The 17,750-nt window shown below is 41.7% G+C and overlaps 1 protein-coding gene across 1 annotated transcript in view; it reads left to right on the top strand.

Moving 5' to 3' along the window:
• The window catches only part of CWF19L2 (CWF19 like cell cycle control factor 2), a 249,787-nt gene that overhangs the window by 79,887 nt on the left and 152,150 nt on the right, over positions 1-17,750 (top strand). The window contains exons 9-10 of the mRNA XM_089687297.1: positions 3,693-3,789; positions 15,991-16,089. Coding sequence (XP_089543423.1) covers positions 3,693-3,789; positions 15,991-16,089 — 196 coding nt within the window. The remainder of the gene's footprint in view (positions 1-3,692; positions 3,790-15,990; positions 16,090-17,750) is intronic.

Below are 17,750 nucleotides of genomic sequence, written 5' to 3'. Positions count from 1 at the left end.
TAGGAGGAAATTGGCAGCATGTTATTTCCTTGCTGCCCAAACTGCTTTTGATGCTACATATCCCAAGCTCTGGGGTTGGATGAGCTGCAGAGGGGCATGTATATGAACATGTCATCTTGGCCTGGCTGGGAGTGGTGTGCTATCAATAACTAAAGCCAATGGTAGGAGATGACTATAGTCCTACAGAAATTGGTCACCCACAACAGAAGAAGAGCTCTTTGAAATGTAAGTGTTCCATAATGGTGATGTATATCATAGGTCCGGATAGATAGAATAACAAATCCTTTGTCAGGCAAAATATCTCCCTTGTATGTCTTTTAGAAAACCTAAATTTGGAACTCTGTAAGTCACAATTAATACACTGTATAAATATATGCAAATTGGACGAGTATGCATGCAAATGTTCAGAGAATGGAATAATTCACAATTTGGACTTTTACTGGTTTTCAAACCAACTTGCTTATCACTATTAAAATACATTCCCATAAAACAAGCATGTTGAACATAATCACTTGAATTCTATTGACCAGCATTGCGTGTCCAGCTCTGTCATCATTTCTGCAAAGCGGACTAGCAGGGTGGGACCTACAACATGGATGAATAGGTGGCGTTGGGTTCCTGAAGGATGTAATTCATTTCTGCAGTACTTTGTTGGGTTTATGGCTAGTTTTTTACAACGAAGTTTGAAATCAGTTGACGTGATGTTGTGAAGAACACTGGTTAAAATATTCAATTTGGAAAATTTCCAAAGTCTCTTGTGGCCATTTCTGAATTACATATTTGTTTGAACCGTTCCATATATGTAAATGTTTGCTTTATATGGTGTATTATTTGCATTATGTGCTGAAATGCAATCTGTACCAGCGACATCAGCCTATAGGTGCACTGCTGATTGTTCCCACTTTATGCACCTTACATTGCTGGCCAGGACTGATGGTAACATGACATTGCCTTCTAATGTCAGCTGATTGAAGTCTGCTTATTAGTAAAACAGCTATTCTGATAATTTGTCACTAATAGAGCTCATTTAGCCTATGTACTGCCTGCTGACACTCCCGGGTGACAGTAACACAGACTCATTAGCAGCAAACATGTTAATAGCGTTGTTTATCTTGCAGACTATTTTACACATTTATCTTGCAAGACAACTAGTTGTCTAGGTGTTAGAGGAAACCAGCCATGAAAGCAGTAGACAGGCTTTCATTGCCGATCCATTTTCGTAAAAGGAAGTGCAGGCAGCTGCAGGCATGTATCGGGAAGCATGGAGTTTGCATGTTCTGCTTGTGGTTGCGTGGGTTTCCTCCCGGTACTTTGGTTTCCTACCGCACACCAGAGACATGCTGGTACCTTATTTGGCTCCTGTCTAAATAGGCTCTAGTGCAGGGGTAGGCAACCTTGGAGAGGTGGGCACAGTGTTGCCTCCTCGCACATGATTTAAACTTCTAATTGCCGTACTACCGTGTCACAATCGCTTGCACTGCACAGCAATCATGGGTTTAAATCAGGTGATGAGACAACATATCACCTCCTCACCACCTGTCAAACACAGCAGGATCGTTTTGCAGAGGAGCAGCAGTGCCTACTGCACCTGTGAATGAGCCCTTTTGTTGTAATCGGCAACAGCACCCTGAGGGCCTGTTGACATGCAAAGTTGGGGGGAGCTAAAACCCTGCATTTGAATCACGGTTTTACCTCCCCAATCTCTACCGCTTTTAGCTGCTGAGGCAGCAGCCAAAGGTGTATACATGCCGCAGTAGGAATTACACCACCTGTTGCTTTTGGTGGGTGCTACTGGCTGTCAACCGAGACCCATTCAAGTATATGGGCCACTCTGCAAGTGCCCTGCAACTCCATGCTTCTGCAGGGTCCAAGGGCTTAAAGCAGGCGGTGAGAAAGCAACACACCGCTGCCTGTTTAACCCCTTGTTTGCTGTACTGCACAAGGTTGCAGGGTAATTGCAGAGTGGCCTAATTCACTTGAATGGGTCATGCTTGGCATGTGCTACACCCACCAACCATGCCAGGGCGTAGCAGCAGCACTACAGAGGAGACATCAGCTTTTGCGGCTCTTGCTCCCTACTACAGCTGCAACTTTACAAGTGGTTCCTCTGCATTGCACTCTGTTTGATGCTCTGGGATGGCATGTCAGGAAACCCACACCGCGATCTACCGGTAGATCACGATCTACTGGTTGCTGACCCCCGCTCTAGTACATGTATAAATGTATGTGAGGTGGAAACCTTAGATTGTAAGCTTCTTTAGGGTAGGGACTGATGTGAATGTACAGTTTGTGTAAAGCACTGCATAAATTGTCGGCGCTATATAAATATCTGTAATAAATCAAATTAGTCACTCTTATTTCCTGTTATGCCAATAACCATAAGATGCTTATTCCATTCCATAATGGAATAAGCATCTATAGATCCTAAAATTTCCTCTAAGTCTCATCATTACTCTTTTCTAAATCCTCTCATATAGGCTCCATGCACACTAGCTTAAAACACACCTGTGCTTTTGGCAGGAAAAAAATACTAATGCAAATTTGTTTTGTACTAGTGTGTAGGAATGTTGAGCTTAAACAATCTAGCCTCTAGACCGCCTAATGTACATGTTCATTGCTTCTACAGGCAAGCTGCTAAGCTCCTTTAGGTTTTCTAAGCCAGTGTGCATGGATCCATATAGTGGAGTCCTCCGGCAAAACAATCTGCCAGAAAAGAAACGAAAGATAAAAAAAACTATTTTGCATTCAACTCCACTAGCCTTGTAATTAAGGCCTCTTTCCCACAGGCGGACCAATCGGCTCAGCCTGCCTGTTTTTCAGACCCAATCAGAACATCCATTGTTGTCTATGGGGAGGCACATGTAAATGGCCGTGTCATTTTACACCGCCTGCATCTGATCCGAACTGAAATGTACCCCATTAATGTTATAGTTTGTCAGCATTAATGAATAGTCCCAGTCAGCCATTGTGACCAAAATATTAAAGGTAGAAAAATTTACATGTCAATCCATCAGATCATTGATTTGCAGTTGTGGTTCTTAGTCCATCCATTAGTAAATCCATAATAATGAGGCATAAAGGAGTAAGCCAATGAAGAAAAGGCCCCCTGGACAGTTTCACCGGAACCTTGGCTACATCATGACGGCTCAAATTTTCTTTGGACAATGCCCAGAAATCAATGCAGACACAAGGATGACGACATCCATCCACAATGGCGCAGGAAGATGTTGTGTGACATTAAGTATATAACTGCATCACAACACATGAGCATAATGACACAAATGTACTGTTAATATTTCCATCGCAAACAGTCCTGGAATAGGCCTGCAACAGCAACTGACTGGTGACGTTGCAGGCTAGTGTACATATTTGCTAGCACACCACAGAGCCTTACGTGTCGTCTGAATGTTTTTTATAAAGAATTATCACATCACAAAGGACAAAATGCTATGCAAGACCCCTTCAGTGGCTGTTTTCCTTACAAGGGTAGTGGGGTTTTTTTTTTTTTTTTTATTTCTTTGTGTTTATTTTCTAAAGTAGGCATCTGCTTTGCAATAAAAATAGTCTTACATCTCAATGCATACAGTTTAGGGAATCTTTTTCTTGTGTGTACAGTTTCTACATATCATATAGTGTATGTTTCTTACTTTTTATATACTAGAATTAATTCTGGGTGCTTTTCATTTATGCAGATCTGATACAAAATCACAGGCAGCTCAGATACTTACGGAGGAAGAGATGAATAAGCTTGGTGCCAAAATTGTCAAAGCAGAAATAATGGGTAACATGGTGAGTTGCTGCTTCTACTTCATATGTGATTTTGAGCTTTTATCTGACTTTTCGGAAGGCGTCTTGAACTTAGGAAATCTTTGCACTGTGATCCAGTACATTTTACTTTTTAAAATAGAACCCTTGCTAAGAATTGTTTGCATTTAAACTGATCTCCCTATTCTATGTGTTTGTCAAGATGATGTAATAATGGAGGTGGCACAGACACACCATGCATTCTTCTGCCTGCCACAAATTGAGGCAACATTGTCAGACAGATTTGAAGATCCAAGCTGCTCTGCCCTGAAAAACCTATGATTTGCCTATACAAGGCACAGCAACAGATTTTCGTTATTGCCCCTCCCCAGCTGCGTATACTTTTCTTTTGTCCCCTGTCACTTTGTAGAGCCAAACAGGGAACAGAGGGTCACCAGCCTTGTGCATTACCTTTGTGATAGCTTTATTGTGTTACTAAAATGGATGTATAATCACAATCAACCTCGGCAACAAGGCATATCAGAGTCCATAATGTACTTGAAGCGACCTGGTCTCTTCAAGTACATTGTGGACTCTAACGTGCCTTATTGCTGATGTTGTTTGTGAGCAGGGGCGGACTGTCAACTCATGGGGCCCCCGGGCAATAGGGAATCATGGGGCCCTTGTCCTTGCCCAAACTCAAAAAAGCCTATGAAAAAGGTACCAGGGGCATCTCATGGGGCCCCTTACTAACCCCGGGCCCTCGGCAGTGTCCGAGTTTCCAAATGGTCAGTCCGCCCCTGTTTGTGAGTATACGTCTGTTTTAGTAACACAGTAAAGCTATCACAAAGGTAATGCACAAGGTTTGTGCGCCATCTGTTCCTTGTTTTACATGATGACTTCTGGGTTTCCCCAGCCCTCGGGGCTGCAAAGCCTGTGTGAGTATCAGATTAGTTGAAGATTAGGGATTCACTTTTGCCAGTGCACTTCTTTTGAGTGCAGATTGGTTCTTTTTGTCTCCACTCTGTAGAGCCACCATGAGTAAGTAAAATACCAGAACTTCAGATATAGAGGAGCGCATGAATCGCCCTCTTTCCTCTCGTGTGACATCACTGGTGCTTGGTAATTGGCCCAGCTGTATAAAATGAGGGCAAACAGAGTCCTTATCCCTAAAGCCTGCTACGCACGGTAGGCTATTTTTCATTCAACCCAGTGGGCTGAATAAAAATAATCTGAGCAGCTCGCGAGGTGATCTTGTATTAACTATGCAATTTTAGTACAGCAATCTCCCTGGTATGTTTTTGAGGTCTGACAGGGGGAACGCCTCCTTGCCAGAACACACTGGTCAGTGCTCACAGCCATTGGCTGACAGCACTGATCGGATGCCAAGCTGCTGCTGGTTTTCCAGCATGCTCATTCAACAGAAGCCAGTCGTGAGATCAGCTTCTGTCAGACAAGGACCTGTACGCACAGGGCTAATGTTGGCTGGTATATACTGTACTGGCTGGTACAAACCGTCTGATTGGCCTGTGTGTACGGAGCTTAAATTTAGCTAAAACTAAAAATAGAAAAAACAGCACGAGGGACATAAATTACAGTTAGTATATGTTCCTGGTACCTATTTTTCAGTTTTCAGTAGAAATCTTCATCTGTCCTACCACAACTGCTTTCGGTGCAGAGGAAGTTAATACAGGTAAAAGGCATCTGTCTGGAGCTCTCATCAACAGAGATTGACTATGACCACCCTATTGTACCCAATCTGCCATTCATGGAAACAGTACTACAGCTTCTATGAATAACAAAGGATCTCTGAATGGGGGGGGGGGACATGGATTGATAGCTCTGCCCCCTCCATTCAGACATTCTATGTTGAGAGCTTCTAACAGCCCTTTAGCTTCGGAAGACTATAACGGCAATGGGGGGGCACCAATGAAGATTTTTACTGAGAGCAGAAGAATCAGGGCAAGTGACACATCATACTAACTGTAAGTTATGACCCTTGTGCTGTTTTTTCTGTTTTAAGTTTTAGCTAAACTTAGATTGCTAAAGTATACTCCAGCCAGAACAACCTGGACCTTATGAAGAGCTTAATTTCATTGCTATCTTTGGCTGGTTGTAGGGGAGCAAAGGAAATGTGAATATATGAATATATACAGTGGATATAAAAAGTCTGCACACCCCTGTTAAAATGTCAGGTTTCTGTGATGTAAAAAAAATGAGACAAAGATAAATAATTTCCGAACTTTTTCCACATTTAACCACTTGCCGCCCAGCCACTGTAGAAATACGGCGGCAGGGCGGCACGGCTGGGCAAAAGCATGTGCGCTTTTGCAAAACAGGTAGGGGGCGCGCCGCCACTCTACCTGCACCGCTGATCCCGGCCGCGGGTGTTAGTCGCCGGGTCACGGCCAGTCATTACTGGCTGTGTCCCGCCGATTAGCGGCAATCACTGACAGAGAGCAGGGCTGCAGTAGCTCTGCTTTCTGTCAGTTCCCTGACAGCTCCTGACAAGCTGATCAAGAGAGAAGAGTTTATCTCTCCCGATCAGCGTGTCCCCGTGCAGTACACACCCCCGTCCCCTAGTAAAACACTCCCCTCACACACTTAACCCTTTCAGTGAATAAAAAAGTTAACCCCCGTTCCTCCCCAGTGCCATTAGTACAGTGTCAGTGTTTTTTTTTTTTTTGCACTGATCACTGTATTGGTGTCACTGGGGATGTCCGTGACCCCAAGTCAGTTCCCCCCAAGTGTCAGAATGTCCGCCGCAGTCCTGCCATAAGTCGCTGATCGCCGACATAAGTCACTGATTGCCTCCATAAGTCGCTCACCGCCGCCATTATTAGTATAAAAAAAAATTTTTGTACCATTTTTGTAAATGCTATAACTTTCACGTAAACCAATTAATTTACACGTATTAGGTTTTTTGTTATCAAAGACATGTTGCAGAATGCATTTTGGCTGAAATTTATGACAAAATTTGATTTTTAAATTTTTTTTACTGGACATGTTTTATTGGAAAAAGTCCAAAATATTGTTTTTTTTTCTCAATTGTCAGCCTTTTTTTTCTTTTTTTTTTATAGCGCAAAAAAAAAAAAACGCACAGGTGATCAAATACCACCGAAAGAAAGCTCTATTTGTGTGAAAAAAAGGACATAAATTTCATTTATGTACCGTATTGCATGACTGCGCAATTGTCCGTTAAACTAGCGCAGCGCTGTATAGCAAAAAAATGGCGTAAATTGCAGTATCTATACCATAGTTTGTAGACGCTATAACTTTCACACAAAGCAATCAATATACACTTCTTGGGATTTTTTTTTACCAAAAACATGTAGCAGAATACATTTTGGCCTAAATTTATAACCAACTTTGAGTTTACTATATATTTTTTATAGCTGAAAGTAAAAAATATAGTTTTTCTTCAAACTTATTGGTCTTTTTTTGTTTATAGCGTGAAAAATAAAAAGCGCACAGGTGATTAAATACCACCATAAGAAAGCTCTATTTTTGTGAAAAAACGGACGTAAATTTCGTTTGGGTGCAGCATTGCATGACCGCGGAATTATCAGTTGAATTAGTGCAGCGCCGAGTAGCAAAAAGAGGCCTGGTAATTAAGGGGGGTAAATCCTCAGGAGGGCAAGTGGTTAATATGACCTATAAACTGTACAACTCAATTGAAAAACAAACTGAAAAAAATATTTTTTTTTTGTTGGGGGGGGGGGGGATTCAACACAAAAAAAGTAAAATACAATAATGTGGTTGCATAAGTGTGCACACCCTCTTATAACTGGGGATGTAGCTGTGTTCAGAATTAAGCAATCACATTAAGCAATCACATACAGGATCATGTTGGAGACAGTACACACCTGTCATCATTTAAAGTGCCTCTGATTAACCCCAAATAAAGTTCAGCTGTTCTAGTAGGTCTTTCCTGGCATTTTCTTAGTTGCTTCTTACAGCAAAAGCCATGGTCCGCAGAGAGCTTCCAAAGCATCAGAGGGATCTCATTGTTAAAAGGTATCAGTCAGGAGAAGGGTACAAAAGAATTTCCAACGCATTAGCTATACCATGGAACACAGTGAAGACAGTCATCATCAAGTGGAGAATATATAGTGCACCAGTGACATTACCAACTGGACATTGATCCAAAATTGATGAAAAGACGAGAAGAAAACTGGTCTGGGAGGCTGCCAAGAGTACTACAGCAACTTTAAAGGAGCTGCAGGAATATCTGACAAGTATCTCTTCTTCATATGTCTGGTCTATGGGGTAGAGTGGCATGACGGAGGCCTTTTCTTACAAAGAAAAGCATCCAAGTCTGGCTAAACTTTGCAAAAACACATCTGAAGTCTCCCAAAAGCTTGTGGGAAAATGTGTTATGGTCTGATGAAACCAAGGTTGGACTTTTTGTCCATAATTCCTAAAGATATGTTTGGCGCAAAAACAACACTGCACATCACCAAAAGACCACCATACCCACAGTGAACCATGGTGGTGGCAACATCATGCTTTGGGGCAGTTTTTCTTCAGCTGTAACTGGGGCCTTAGTCAAGGTAGAGGGAATTATGAACAGTTCCAAATACCAGTCAATATTGGTATAAAACCTTCAGACTTCTGCTAGAAACATAAAGAGGAACTTCATCTTTCAGCATGACAACGACACAAAGCATACATCCAAATCAACAAAGGAATGGCTTCACCAGAAGAATATTAAAGTTTTGGAATGGCCCAGCCAGAGCCCACACCTGAATCCGATAGAAAATCTGTGGGGTGCTCTGAAGAGGGCTGTGCACAAGAGATGCCCTCCCAATCTGACAGATTTGGAGTGTTTTTACAAAGAAGAGTAAGCAAATATTGCCAAGTCAAGATGTGCCATGCTGATAGACTCATACCCAAAAAGACTGAGCGCTGTAATAAAATCAAAAGGTGTTTCAACAAAGTATTAGTTTAAGGGTGTGCACACTTATGCAACCATATTATTTTCGTTTTTAATTTTTACTTCCCTTCACCTAAAAGATTTGTTTGTTGTTCAACTGAGTTGTACAGTTTATAGGTCACATTGATCCAAGGAATATCCGATTGCCTCTCGGGGGATCATTAAGGAATTTTTTCCCCTGCAGGAGCAAATTGGATCATGCTTTGCTGTTTTTTTTGCCTTCCTCTGGATCAACTGTGGGTATAGGATTATAACTTTTTTTTTTGTATGGTTGAACTGGATGGACTTTTGTCATTTTTCAGCCAGACTAACTATGTAACATTAAAGGTGGAAAAAGTTCTGAAGTTATTTATCTTTGTCTCATTTTTTTACATCACAGAAACCTGACAGGGGTGTGTAGACTTTTTATATCCACAGTAAGGAATGGGATGCATTATGCTGGTATTGAAGTGTTTAATCCGTAAAGTCCACATGGCACAAAACAACACTGTACATGCAACTTTACATCTATTTATTCAACCCTATAAAAGTGTGCATCAAAACCAAAATAGGGCTTTTGCAGATGTAAAGTGGTGCGTCTCTGTCTAAGTAAAAAATTCCACATTGTACGCCCACATGTCTGCGACTTGCTGTCAGGGCTGTGTCCTGGGCAGAGGTGTTAGGAGACCTGGCCCCCCTGCCAGTACCTTGCATGGCCACAGAAGTTCACATCGGCTCAAATTTGGCTCCAAACGGCCTTTATAAGGAAGCCCTGTCATACTCTCAGGTGCTGGTTGATCTCTGGCTTCCCAGTACATTGTTCCTGTTTCCTGTGCTATTGTGATCTGTGATTTCCTGATACCGACTCGGCTTGCTCTTGGACCTTTCTTCTCTGCTTAACCCCTGATCTGACTTCGGCTTGGCTACCGGATATTCTCCACTTTCCTCCTCTGTGTACGACCTCGGCTATCCTATCTGACTACGTCTGCTTTGTTTCCCACCTGGTACCTGACCTAGGCTTTGAACTGACTATCCTGTGATCCTCTGTTTCCCGGAAGGCTTCCATACCTCTCACAGGCCCCACCTGTCTGCAGATCCCATCTCAGTGCATCAGCTGTACTCCTGGGTGGACCACCAATGAGCACTCCTACAGGCGACCTGTGCCACTTTGTGCCTGACTCCTGCTGTCCCACTCTCCAGTGAAGTGGGAGTCAGGAACTTAGCCGCAAGGAAAGCCCTCTCTCCATTGGCCTCTCACACCAGGTACATGACACCAGATGTCCGTGTAGGCCAACAGACGCTCCCCTGCCAGTGAGAATGGGGCGCCCCTTCACTGAGATGATGTGCCTCCAGAACAGAAGAATGGGGGGTCCAATTCTTACCGAACTGAGGCATAGGCTTCTGCTTAGAGCCCAAGGTTGGTTGCTTACAAAGGGAACTCTTTTTGGATTCATAAGGTATCATTGGTTTCTGACCTTTTACCTTCGCCTTCTTAAGGGGTAACAGTGTGCTTTTCTCCAGTCACCTTCTGGATGAAGGCATCCAATAGTGGTCCAAACAAGCATTTGCCCTGAATGGGCAACCTCTCAACTAGTTCTTACCAAAAAGTTTCTGCTGACCAATACCTGATCCACATGTCTGTCCACATGAGAGGATCCCTTTCATTTGGGCAGACAAATGCCCACCCATGAAAACTTATCAAGCCTTTCAAACCTCTCCTACACTGGTCTGTCTGCCTTCAGGGACTTGACTGTGACAAGCAACCATCATTAAGGAGGGAAAAGAAGTTGCACTGCCCAGAAAGAAGTGGACTTCTCTTGGAAGTACAGGTTCTGGCCCTATCCGCTGTGTGTGGAAAATTGGCAAGTGGACTTTCTGAGCCATTAGCTGCTGAACCTGAAGGAATGGACTTTTTTTACCTGAAGTTGATTGCAGAAATTTTTCTGCACCGCAGGATGCCATATGTGGATCTTTTGGCGTCCCGATTGAACAACAAACTGGACAAGTTTGTTCCCAAACTAGGAATCCTCAGACATTTTATGTAGATGCTCTGGTGTCTCCTTGGGACCAGTTTTCCCTGATCTGTGCTTTCCCTCCACTTCAGTTTCTTCCTCCTCATCTGTTGTATGAGATAAATGTGGAGGGCATTCTGGTGATTCTAAATGCACCGGCTTGGCAAAGGAGAATGTGTTTTGTTGCATTGTAAATCTCTTGGCAGACAAGCTGTGGGCTCTTCCAGATCAGCCAGATTTGCTCTTGCAGGGTCCGGATCTGTCCTGTTTTATTGTCACTTGGTTTAATGGAATGACTGTTGAAGCCCAAGTCCTGAGTAAGAAGAGTGTCTCTGATATTGTAGTTTCTCAAGGCTATAAAGTCAACTTACAAGGAGGTATACTGTTGTACATGGAAATCCCATTTCACCTAGTGTGAGGCTTGTGAATTTCATCTCTGACATTATATCATTGGGTGCAGTTTGGCTTTTTTCAGGCCTTTATGGGGATGTCTCTGGCTTTTAGTACCATCAAAGGACAGATATTGTCATGGTCAAACTCAGAGACCAGTTGCTAGAGCAGTAGAGAGGCTCCCACCGACCATCAGGATAACTGTACAAGAGATCACTCTGGCAGATGACATAGGCTCACGCAAGGTGCAGGGCCTAAGCACTAACCAGTATCCACCAGCGCTTCTGATGGTGGAGATGGGGTTTGCTGCATGTTAGTACCAGCTTGTGGTCCTCATGATCGGTCCACCAGGAGGTGAGCAAGCCGTGGTCCCGTTGCACATATAGCAGGAAGGGAACAAGCAGAAGCATTGTCTGTAAACAAGCCAAAGGTTAGTACCAAGTGGTTGCAGGTTGAGAAAAAGTGGAAGCTTCAAGGAACAAGCCAAAAGGTTGGTAACAAGCTAAGATATGGACAGCAGCAGGAATTACAAGATCAAGCTATTGGCTGGACAGAGCACAATAATCTGGTAAAAAGGAAGTGCAAATACATGGCTTAAATAGAAAATTCATGGGAGAAGCAAGAAGTTCAAGGTTAACCAGAAACAAGGTTCAAGGCATGATTTCCAAGGAATCAACATCTCAGGTGACTCACCAAGAAGAGATAAACTGCCCGACACAGCAATGGTTGCAAATTCAGATCCTGGTCCTAACAGATTTTGCCTTTATCTGTTTTGTTTCAGAGACCTATCGTATCTCATTTGTTGTTAAAATCTTTGTTTAAGGTGTCACATAGAATGTTCCCCCTATACTACCAGGAGTGTCAGCGCTTCCTGAGCTAGTCAGCATCGAGCTTTTGTCATCCATGTTCGCAAGACTGCTACCTGGTTTTATCTTCACACATTTACTAAGTTATACCAGCTAGATGTTGATGCCTCTGCTAATGCCAGATTTTGGTGAAGGTCTTTCAGGCTGTGTAGTTCTCCCCTGTTCTGTTTTTCGGTTTTCAGCATTTTTACCTTGTTGCTGTGTTGCCTACCCCTTTTATTCATTGTTTTGGGACGTCCCAAATATTCATGCTTATGAAGACCTCTGTGTCCTGTGTACAATTAAGAAATTAAGGTGTTTGGTTTTTACAATCTTGGAGTACATGACAGGACAGAGATCCCTGACCTCTTACTTGTCTTCCTCCTACAAAACTGAGGCTTAGCTGAGCTGGGGGGGTTTCACTAGGTCAGTATACAGTTCATCACGGCACCGTCAGTGAGGTCTGTTCCCATACTTGGTTTTTAGCACACAGAGTAGGCAAAGACTGGCATGGCTTCTGGGGCCACTCTGCATCCAACAAAGACTCACAACTTAACTCAATTAAGAGAGAAAGTATAAAAGTAAACAAAGTGCCGATGCGAGAAAGCAAGGACATTATTTGTCCTGCTTCTCTGCACTTTTATTAATTTTGTTATTTTCTGCAATCATAAAATCTCTCCAGGGTGCAATGTAAACTAATAACACACACTATCGCTTGCCTACATAACTGCAAAATTAATAGTTTAATTATATGGCGTACTTGGCAGTAATGAGTAAATGTTTGCTGTTTGTTGCTGCTTATCAATTAGGTGCATGGTGATTGGTTGTTTACTTCAACTACAAATTTACATAATGTTGCTTTTTACATAAAACAATAATGCATCTAAATTTGAAAAAGAATTCTTTTTAAATGCCTTCTGGGGGCTGAATGTGCATTTCTGACCAGAAATGACAAGTGAACAATAAATGAAATAAAATAGGATGACATTACTTCTCATGGTTTTAAAAGAATTTGATTTAATATAACATTGACTATTGACTTGTTGTCCTTGATGTGAACCCTCCAACTAAAGCTCAAAAGCTTTTAGTGGAGAACACAAGGGATACAGAATGGGACAGATTAGGTCATGTAATCAGCTGTTCCTTTAAGTCTCTTGTGTAGGGGTGTCATAGTGCATCTTCAGACATACACTAATATATTCTGATGTCCACAGCTTTCGCATAGTTCAGTGAATGCAAAAGGGTACTATTTAACTTCTAATTTGAAACATAGTCGTTTTTTTGAATGCAATAAACTTGTGTTCAGCAGTAGATTTTATCAGCGGTTCAAACGCCAAATGCTTGTACACACGGCTAACCGCGATTTATAATGTTTGCGTTTAGAAGTGTTTTTTAACTGTTCCATTTCCAGATGCTGTCCAGATCCTTTTTTCATCATGAAAAATGCATGCAAATTGTTTTCAAGGTACTCAAATGGACAAAACATTGAACACGTGATGTTCCTACCAAGCTTGGCACACATTGTAATGACCAAATCACACCTCATGCCTCTCCCACCCTCGGAAACAAAATATATGTTAATGACCATTCACACCTCAAATTCCACATGAAGACCCCCTGTCTAATGACTCACTTCCCCAGATACCTTTCCCACTCTTGGATACAAAAGAAATGTTAATGAGCAACTCACACCTAAGCTAATCTCAAAACATACTGCTATCTCTGCTTCTACTCTCTGTATTTCTCTGAAACAGTCTGAAATAGTTAATAATTTACCACTTTCCAGTGCATTCTGTACATTTGGGAGGTTCTCCTGTGCTTATCTTTAAAAAATGCTTCTAAACGCAAACGCGGCTAAACTCCCATAATCTGTGCAATAAGAACTGGGTAGTTCAAATAGAAAGTTCCTAGCATTAAATCCACCATATACAGGGGAAGCAGTGGTAGCAGATTCATGGATCATACAGAACAGGCATTGTGGAAAACATGACAGATGTTGTAGAAAGTAGGCTCAACTAGCCCCAGAGAATGGAGAGATAAAAGAGACAGTAAAAAGTAAGAAAAAGGGGTAAGCAGAAACGAGAAAAGAAGGACAAATTGGGAAACATCAAGTCACGGAAATGTATTGAATCCATTTGTCCCATGTTTTATCAAATTTGTTAGTATTATTGTGTAGAATACAGGTGAGTCTGTCATTAATCATGGTCCAATTCAATTTGTCCTTAACATATTCCAGCCTAATTGACCACTTCCAATATTTAGTAATAGTGATTCTTGCTGCTAACAGCATATAAGTAAGCAATTTAAGGGCTTTTTTTGATACTGTACTTGGAAATTTATGGAAGAGGGCTGTCTCCGGTGCTCTACAAACATTCACCCCGTCACCGTGTAGATAAGGTTAAACATGCGGATCCAAAATGTAGTTCCTATCGGACACTGCCACCAGACGTGGAACATAGAACTCACCTGGCTGCAACACCGAAATGCACATTGGTGAGGCAGAGGGATGCATCTTTGCGTCCGGGTTGGGACCAGGTACCATTGCAATAGTGTTTTATAGTTCGCTGCAATTAAGGCAGTGTTGATGGAAACTTTTCATAATGCCAAGGCTATGTCTTGCCAATCAGATAGATCATAACTAACATACAGGTCCCGTTCCCATTGATCCATATAGGAATGTTTACAGCTCGGATCAGCAAGAAGGGCGTACACCATGGAAATACGGCCTCTAGAGAGATTTTTTTTCTGACAGGAGAGTTCGGAATTGGTAAGAATGGGAGGTCCATCTAATAAAATAACTTTCGAGCGAATAAAAAAGGCAATTTGATTATATCTGAAGATTTTGGTGGGGGTATTTGCAGTTTCTCTTTAAAGTGCTGGAGAGGGTAAATTCAGGCACCTCGGAGGTAGTCTCCTATCAGCAGTAACCTCTTGTTGATCCACCAGTGGAATGGGGCCGGAACCAGACCAGGTACAAATTCAGGGTTACAAAAAACAGGGGCTAAAGGTGTGTGCGAGGAGGCTAATGGTTTGCGATGGTGTACTGTATCCCAGACTGTCAATGACAAAGATAGAGTGGGACATAATATAGGAGGGTGTGATCGATTAGGGAGCCAAAGTAAAGAACTGACCTTTAAAGGATGGCAAAAAAGAGCTTTAATAGAAACCCAGAGGGGAGTAGATCCTATAGCGATAGTGTAGGCCAATTGCGCAATTTGGATGGCTTGGAAATATGTTTGATGATTAGGAAGGCCAATTCCACCATGGGATTTTAAAGCATATAATGTCTTCTGATTCAACCGAGGCATTCTGTTGTTCCAAACAAAATGAATCACCTCTGCCTGTAGGAGCTGCAGCTCGCATCTCGGAATTGGTATCAGTAAGGTCCTAAAAAATACAACAATCGAGGCAAATATATATTTATATTTTTTTAAATACTGTGTTTGTATTTACAGTAATTACAGTATTAAACAGATTGTGCACTGCCACCTTTAGACTGCAGTGATAGCTGGAGGCTGAATGTTTCATTTGATCAAAAAAGCTTGCATATCAGTCATAGCTGATTTGTGATGATATAATCAGTAAGGGCATAAGTTGTTAGTGACAGCTGAATTTTATAGCTATCACTTACACAACATGTCAGCAATTAGCTCTGAAAGGGAAGCCATTTATTAACTCATTTATATCCTCAGCACAGGGCATTTTGAGTGAGAAGGGGTTAAACACTCATTTTATTTATTATTTTAGGACCCATTAGCCTATACACCTATAGCATTGGCCTAAATTTCATTTTTCAGCTCAGTAGGATTCTGGTTGAAGTAAAACAAATTGAATATTCTTACCTTGTGCTTTTATACAATGATAAGAAAAAAATCCAGCAAATATAACCAATAGCAGTAGCTACAGAGATACACTTTTGGGGAAAAAAATATTTGGAAAAATAGATGCTCATACTGGATGCTTTTGGCCTTTTATTGTTAATTCTACTTGAGGTCTAACTGCTACTTCAGTTTGCAGAGAATCTTATTTGAAGTGGTTTGATTTTATTTTCTAACTTTTTCAAAATAATGTTTTGGTCTTGCAGACGTTGGCTTCAAAACTTCGAGCTCAGTTGGAGGAAGCTCGCCAACAGAGACAAAACCAAGCACAAGCTCCCGTGAAAGTCAAAAGAGAGAAATCAGAGGTAAAGCCATAGCTTCCAGCAATTAAGGCGATTGTGCTAACGAGAAAAAAATTATTGCTAGAAAAGGGCAATGAAAAAGCACAAATTATAATAATGATAAATTGGCATTGCAGAAATGTTATTTTTAAGTATTTATTAAAACTTGACAGCTCCTGTAAATAATAATTTTTTTTGTTTTGCGTTTAGATGTTAAAAAAAGCAGGGTATGAAATGCAGTAATCCATAGCATTCGCTTGGCAGCCATGCTTTTATTCTGTGACTGGTCCAGATCCATAGCTTAGCACATGCATCTCACTGTAATAAAAGGAAGTGGATCTGAGGGAGGAAGAAATGTGCAGTGGTGACCTGTGTTTTACTGATGAAGATGATGTAGTAGAAGGGGGGTTGTTCTTGAGGACCTATTCAGAATTGTATGTTGCAGTTAAGCAGTGTATCCCGGTGCAGTACCATTCACTATAAACGTCCACCCAGTGCATCAAGTGGTAGTATACAAAACAAATGCATGGCAGTGCTCCCAAACTAAGGTTTTCCATTTTTTGGTCTGTTACGGTTTTATGGCAGCCCATTTATAATGAATAGGCTGCCTTAACATAATGCAGTTAACTGCAACACTCTGAACCAGCCCTTTTTTTTTCAAATCAACTCAAAGTTTATGTAAACCAAAAATCTAATTTTTCAGTGTTCATCCAAAGGCCCAGCTTAGGAGCATGCAAGGCAGTCTGACAATGCCGCTGACAATTGTGAGGTAGTGGCTTAGTGTTGTCAACCTGCAACAGAAAGTGCTGTTACTGTCAAGATCTCCAGCTAAAAACTTTGATTCAGTTTCACATGAAGATTGTTAGTGTGACATGATGCCCGATATACTAAAAAAAAAAAATAGTGGGCATACATGTATCGTAAAGTGGTTCTAACAGCTGAGGGTTTTTTACCTTCAGCTTCCCCCTCAGCCTCCCTTTTACTCACCTGAGCCCAAGCCCGATCCAGCAATGTACACAAAAGCAGAATCTCTCCCTCCTCATTAGCTGAGACACAGCAGCGGGAGCCATTGGCTCCTATCGCTGTCAATCATAGTCAGTATGGAGAGAGCGGGGGCGTGGCCGAGCCATGCTTTGTGTCTCATAGTGACAATGCTGATCTCCAAATCTGGACAATCACAAGATGAAAACAGAGGGAAAAAATTCTAAAAAAGAAGAAAACTAATGCAGCTATGACATCTAATTATTGGTAAGCTGCAATATACTATATTTTTTGTTTTGAGTTTTAATCCTAATTATCTTATTACTGTGTGTCTATACATAGAAAAACTGTCTTGTTTAATAGCTGGTGGGGCAGCAGAAAACTGCTGTAGGTATCTGATGACCCCTCTCTTTTTTTTGTTTCCTGTGCTTTATAGCTGTCTGAACTTTTTTTCTTTGTTTTTTTTTTTGTTAATGTGGCAGTCACTTAAAGGCTAATTTTACACTTGTGGCAGACCTTCCCACCCCACTAAAAAGCAAACCACAGCTTTCAGAAGCATTTTACAGATGGTCACCTGTCACCACCTCAGAGCCTGTTTTGATTTTGTAAAGACTGTACCACCAGGCTGCAACTGTGTGCAGTGTACATCCCTAATTTCCTGAATGGGTCGCGTTCAGTGGTGGTACTGCCTGCCGAAGGAGACT

The sequence above is a fragment of the Staurois parvus genome, unplaced genomic scaffold (assembly GCF_062004578.1).
Source record: "Staurois parvus isolate SC_StPar_1 unplaced genomic scaffold, SC_StPar_1.0 ptg000422l, whole genome shotgun sequence".
NCBI lineage: Eukaryota > Metazoa > Chordata > Amphibia > Anura > Ranidae > Staurois > Staurois parvus.
The sequence above is the reverse complement of the archived record's forward strand: the minus strand, read 5'-3'. Positions and strand labels throughout refer to the sequence as shown.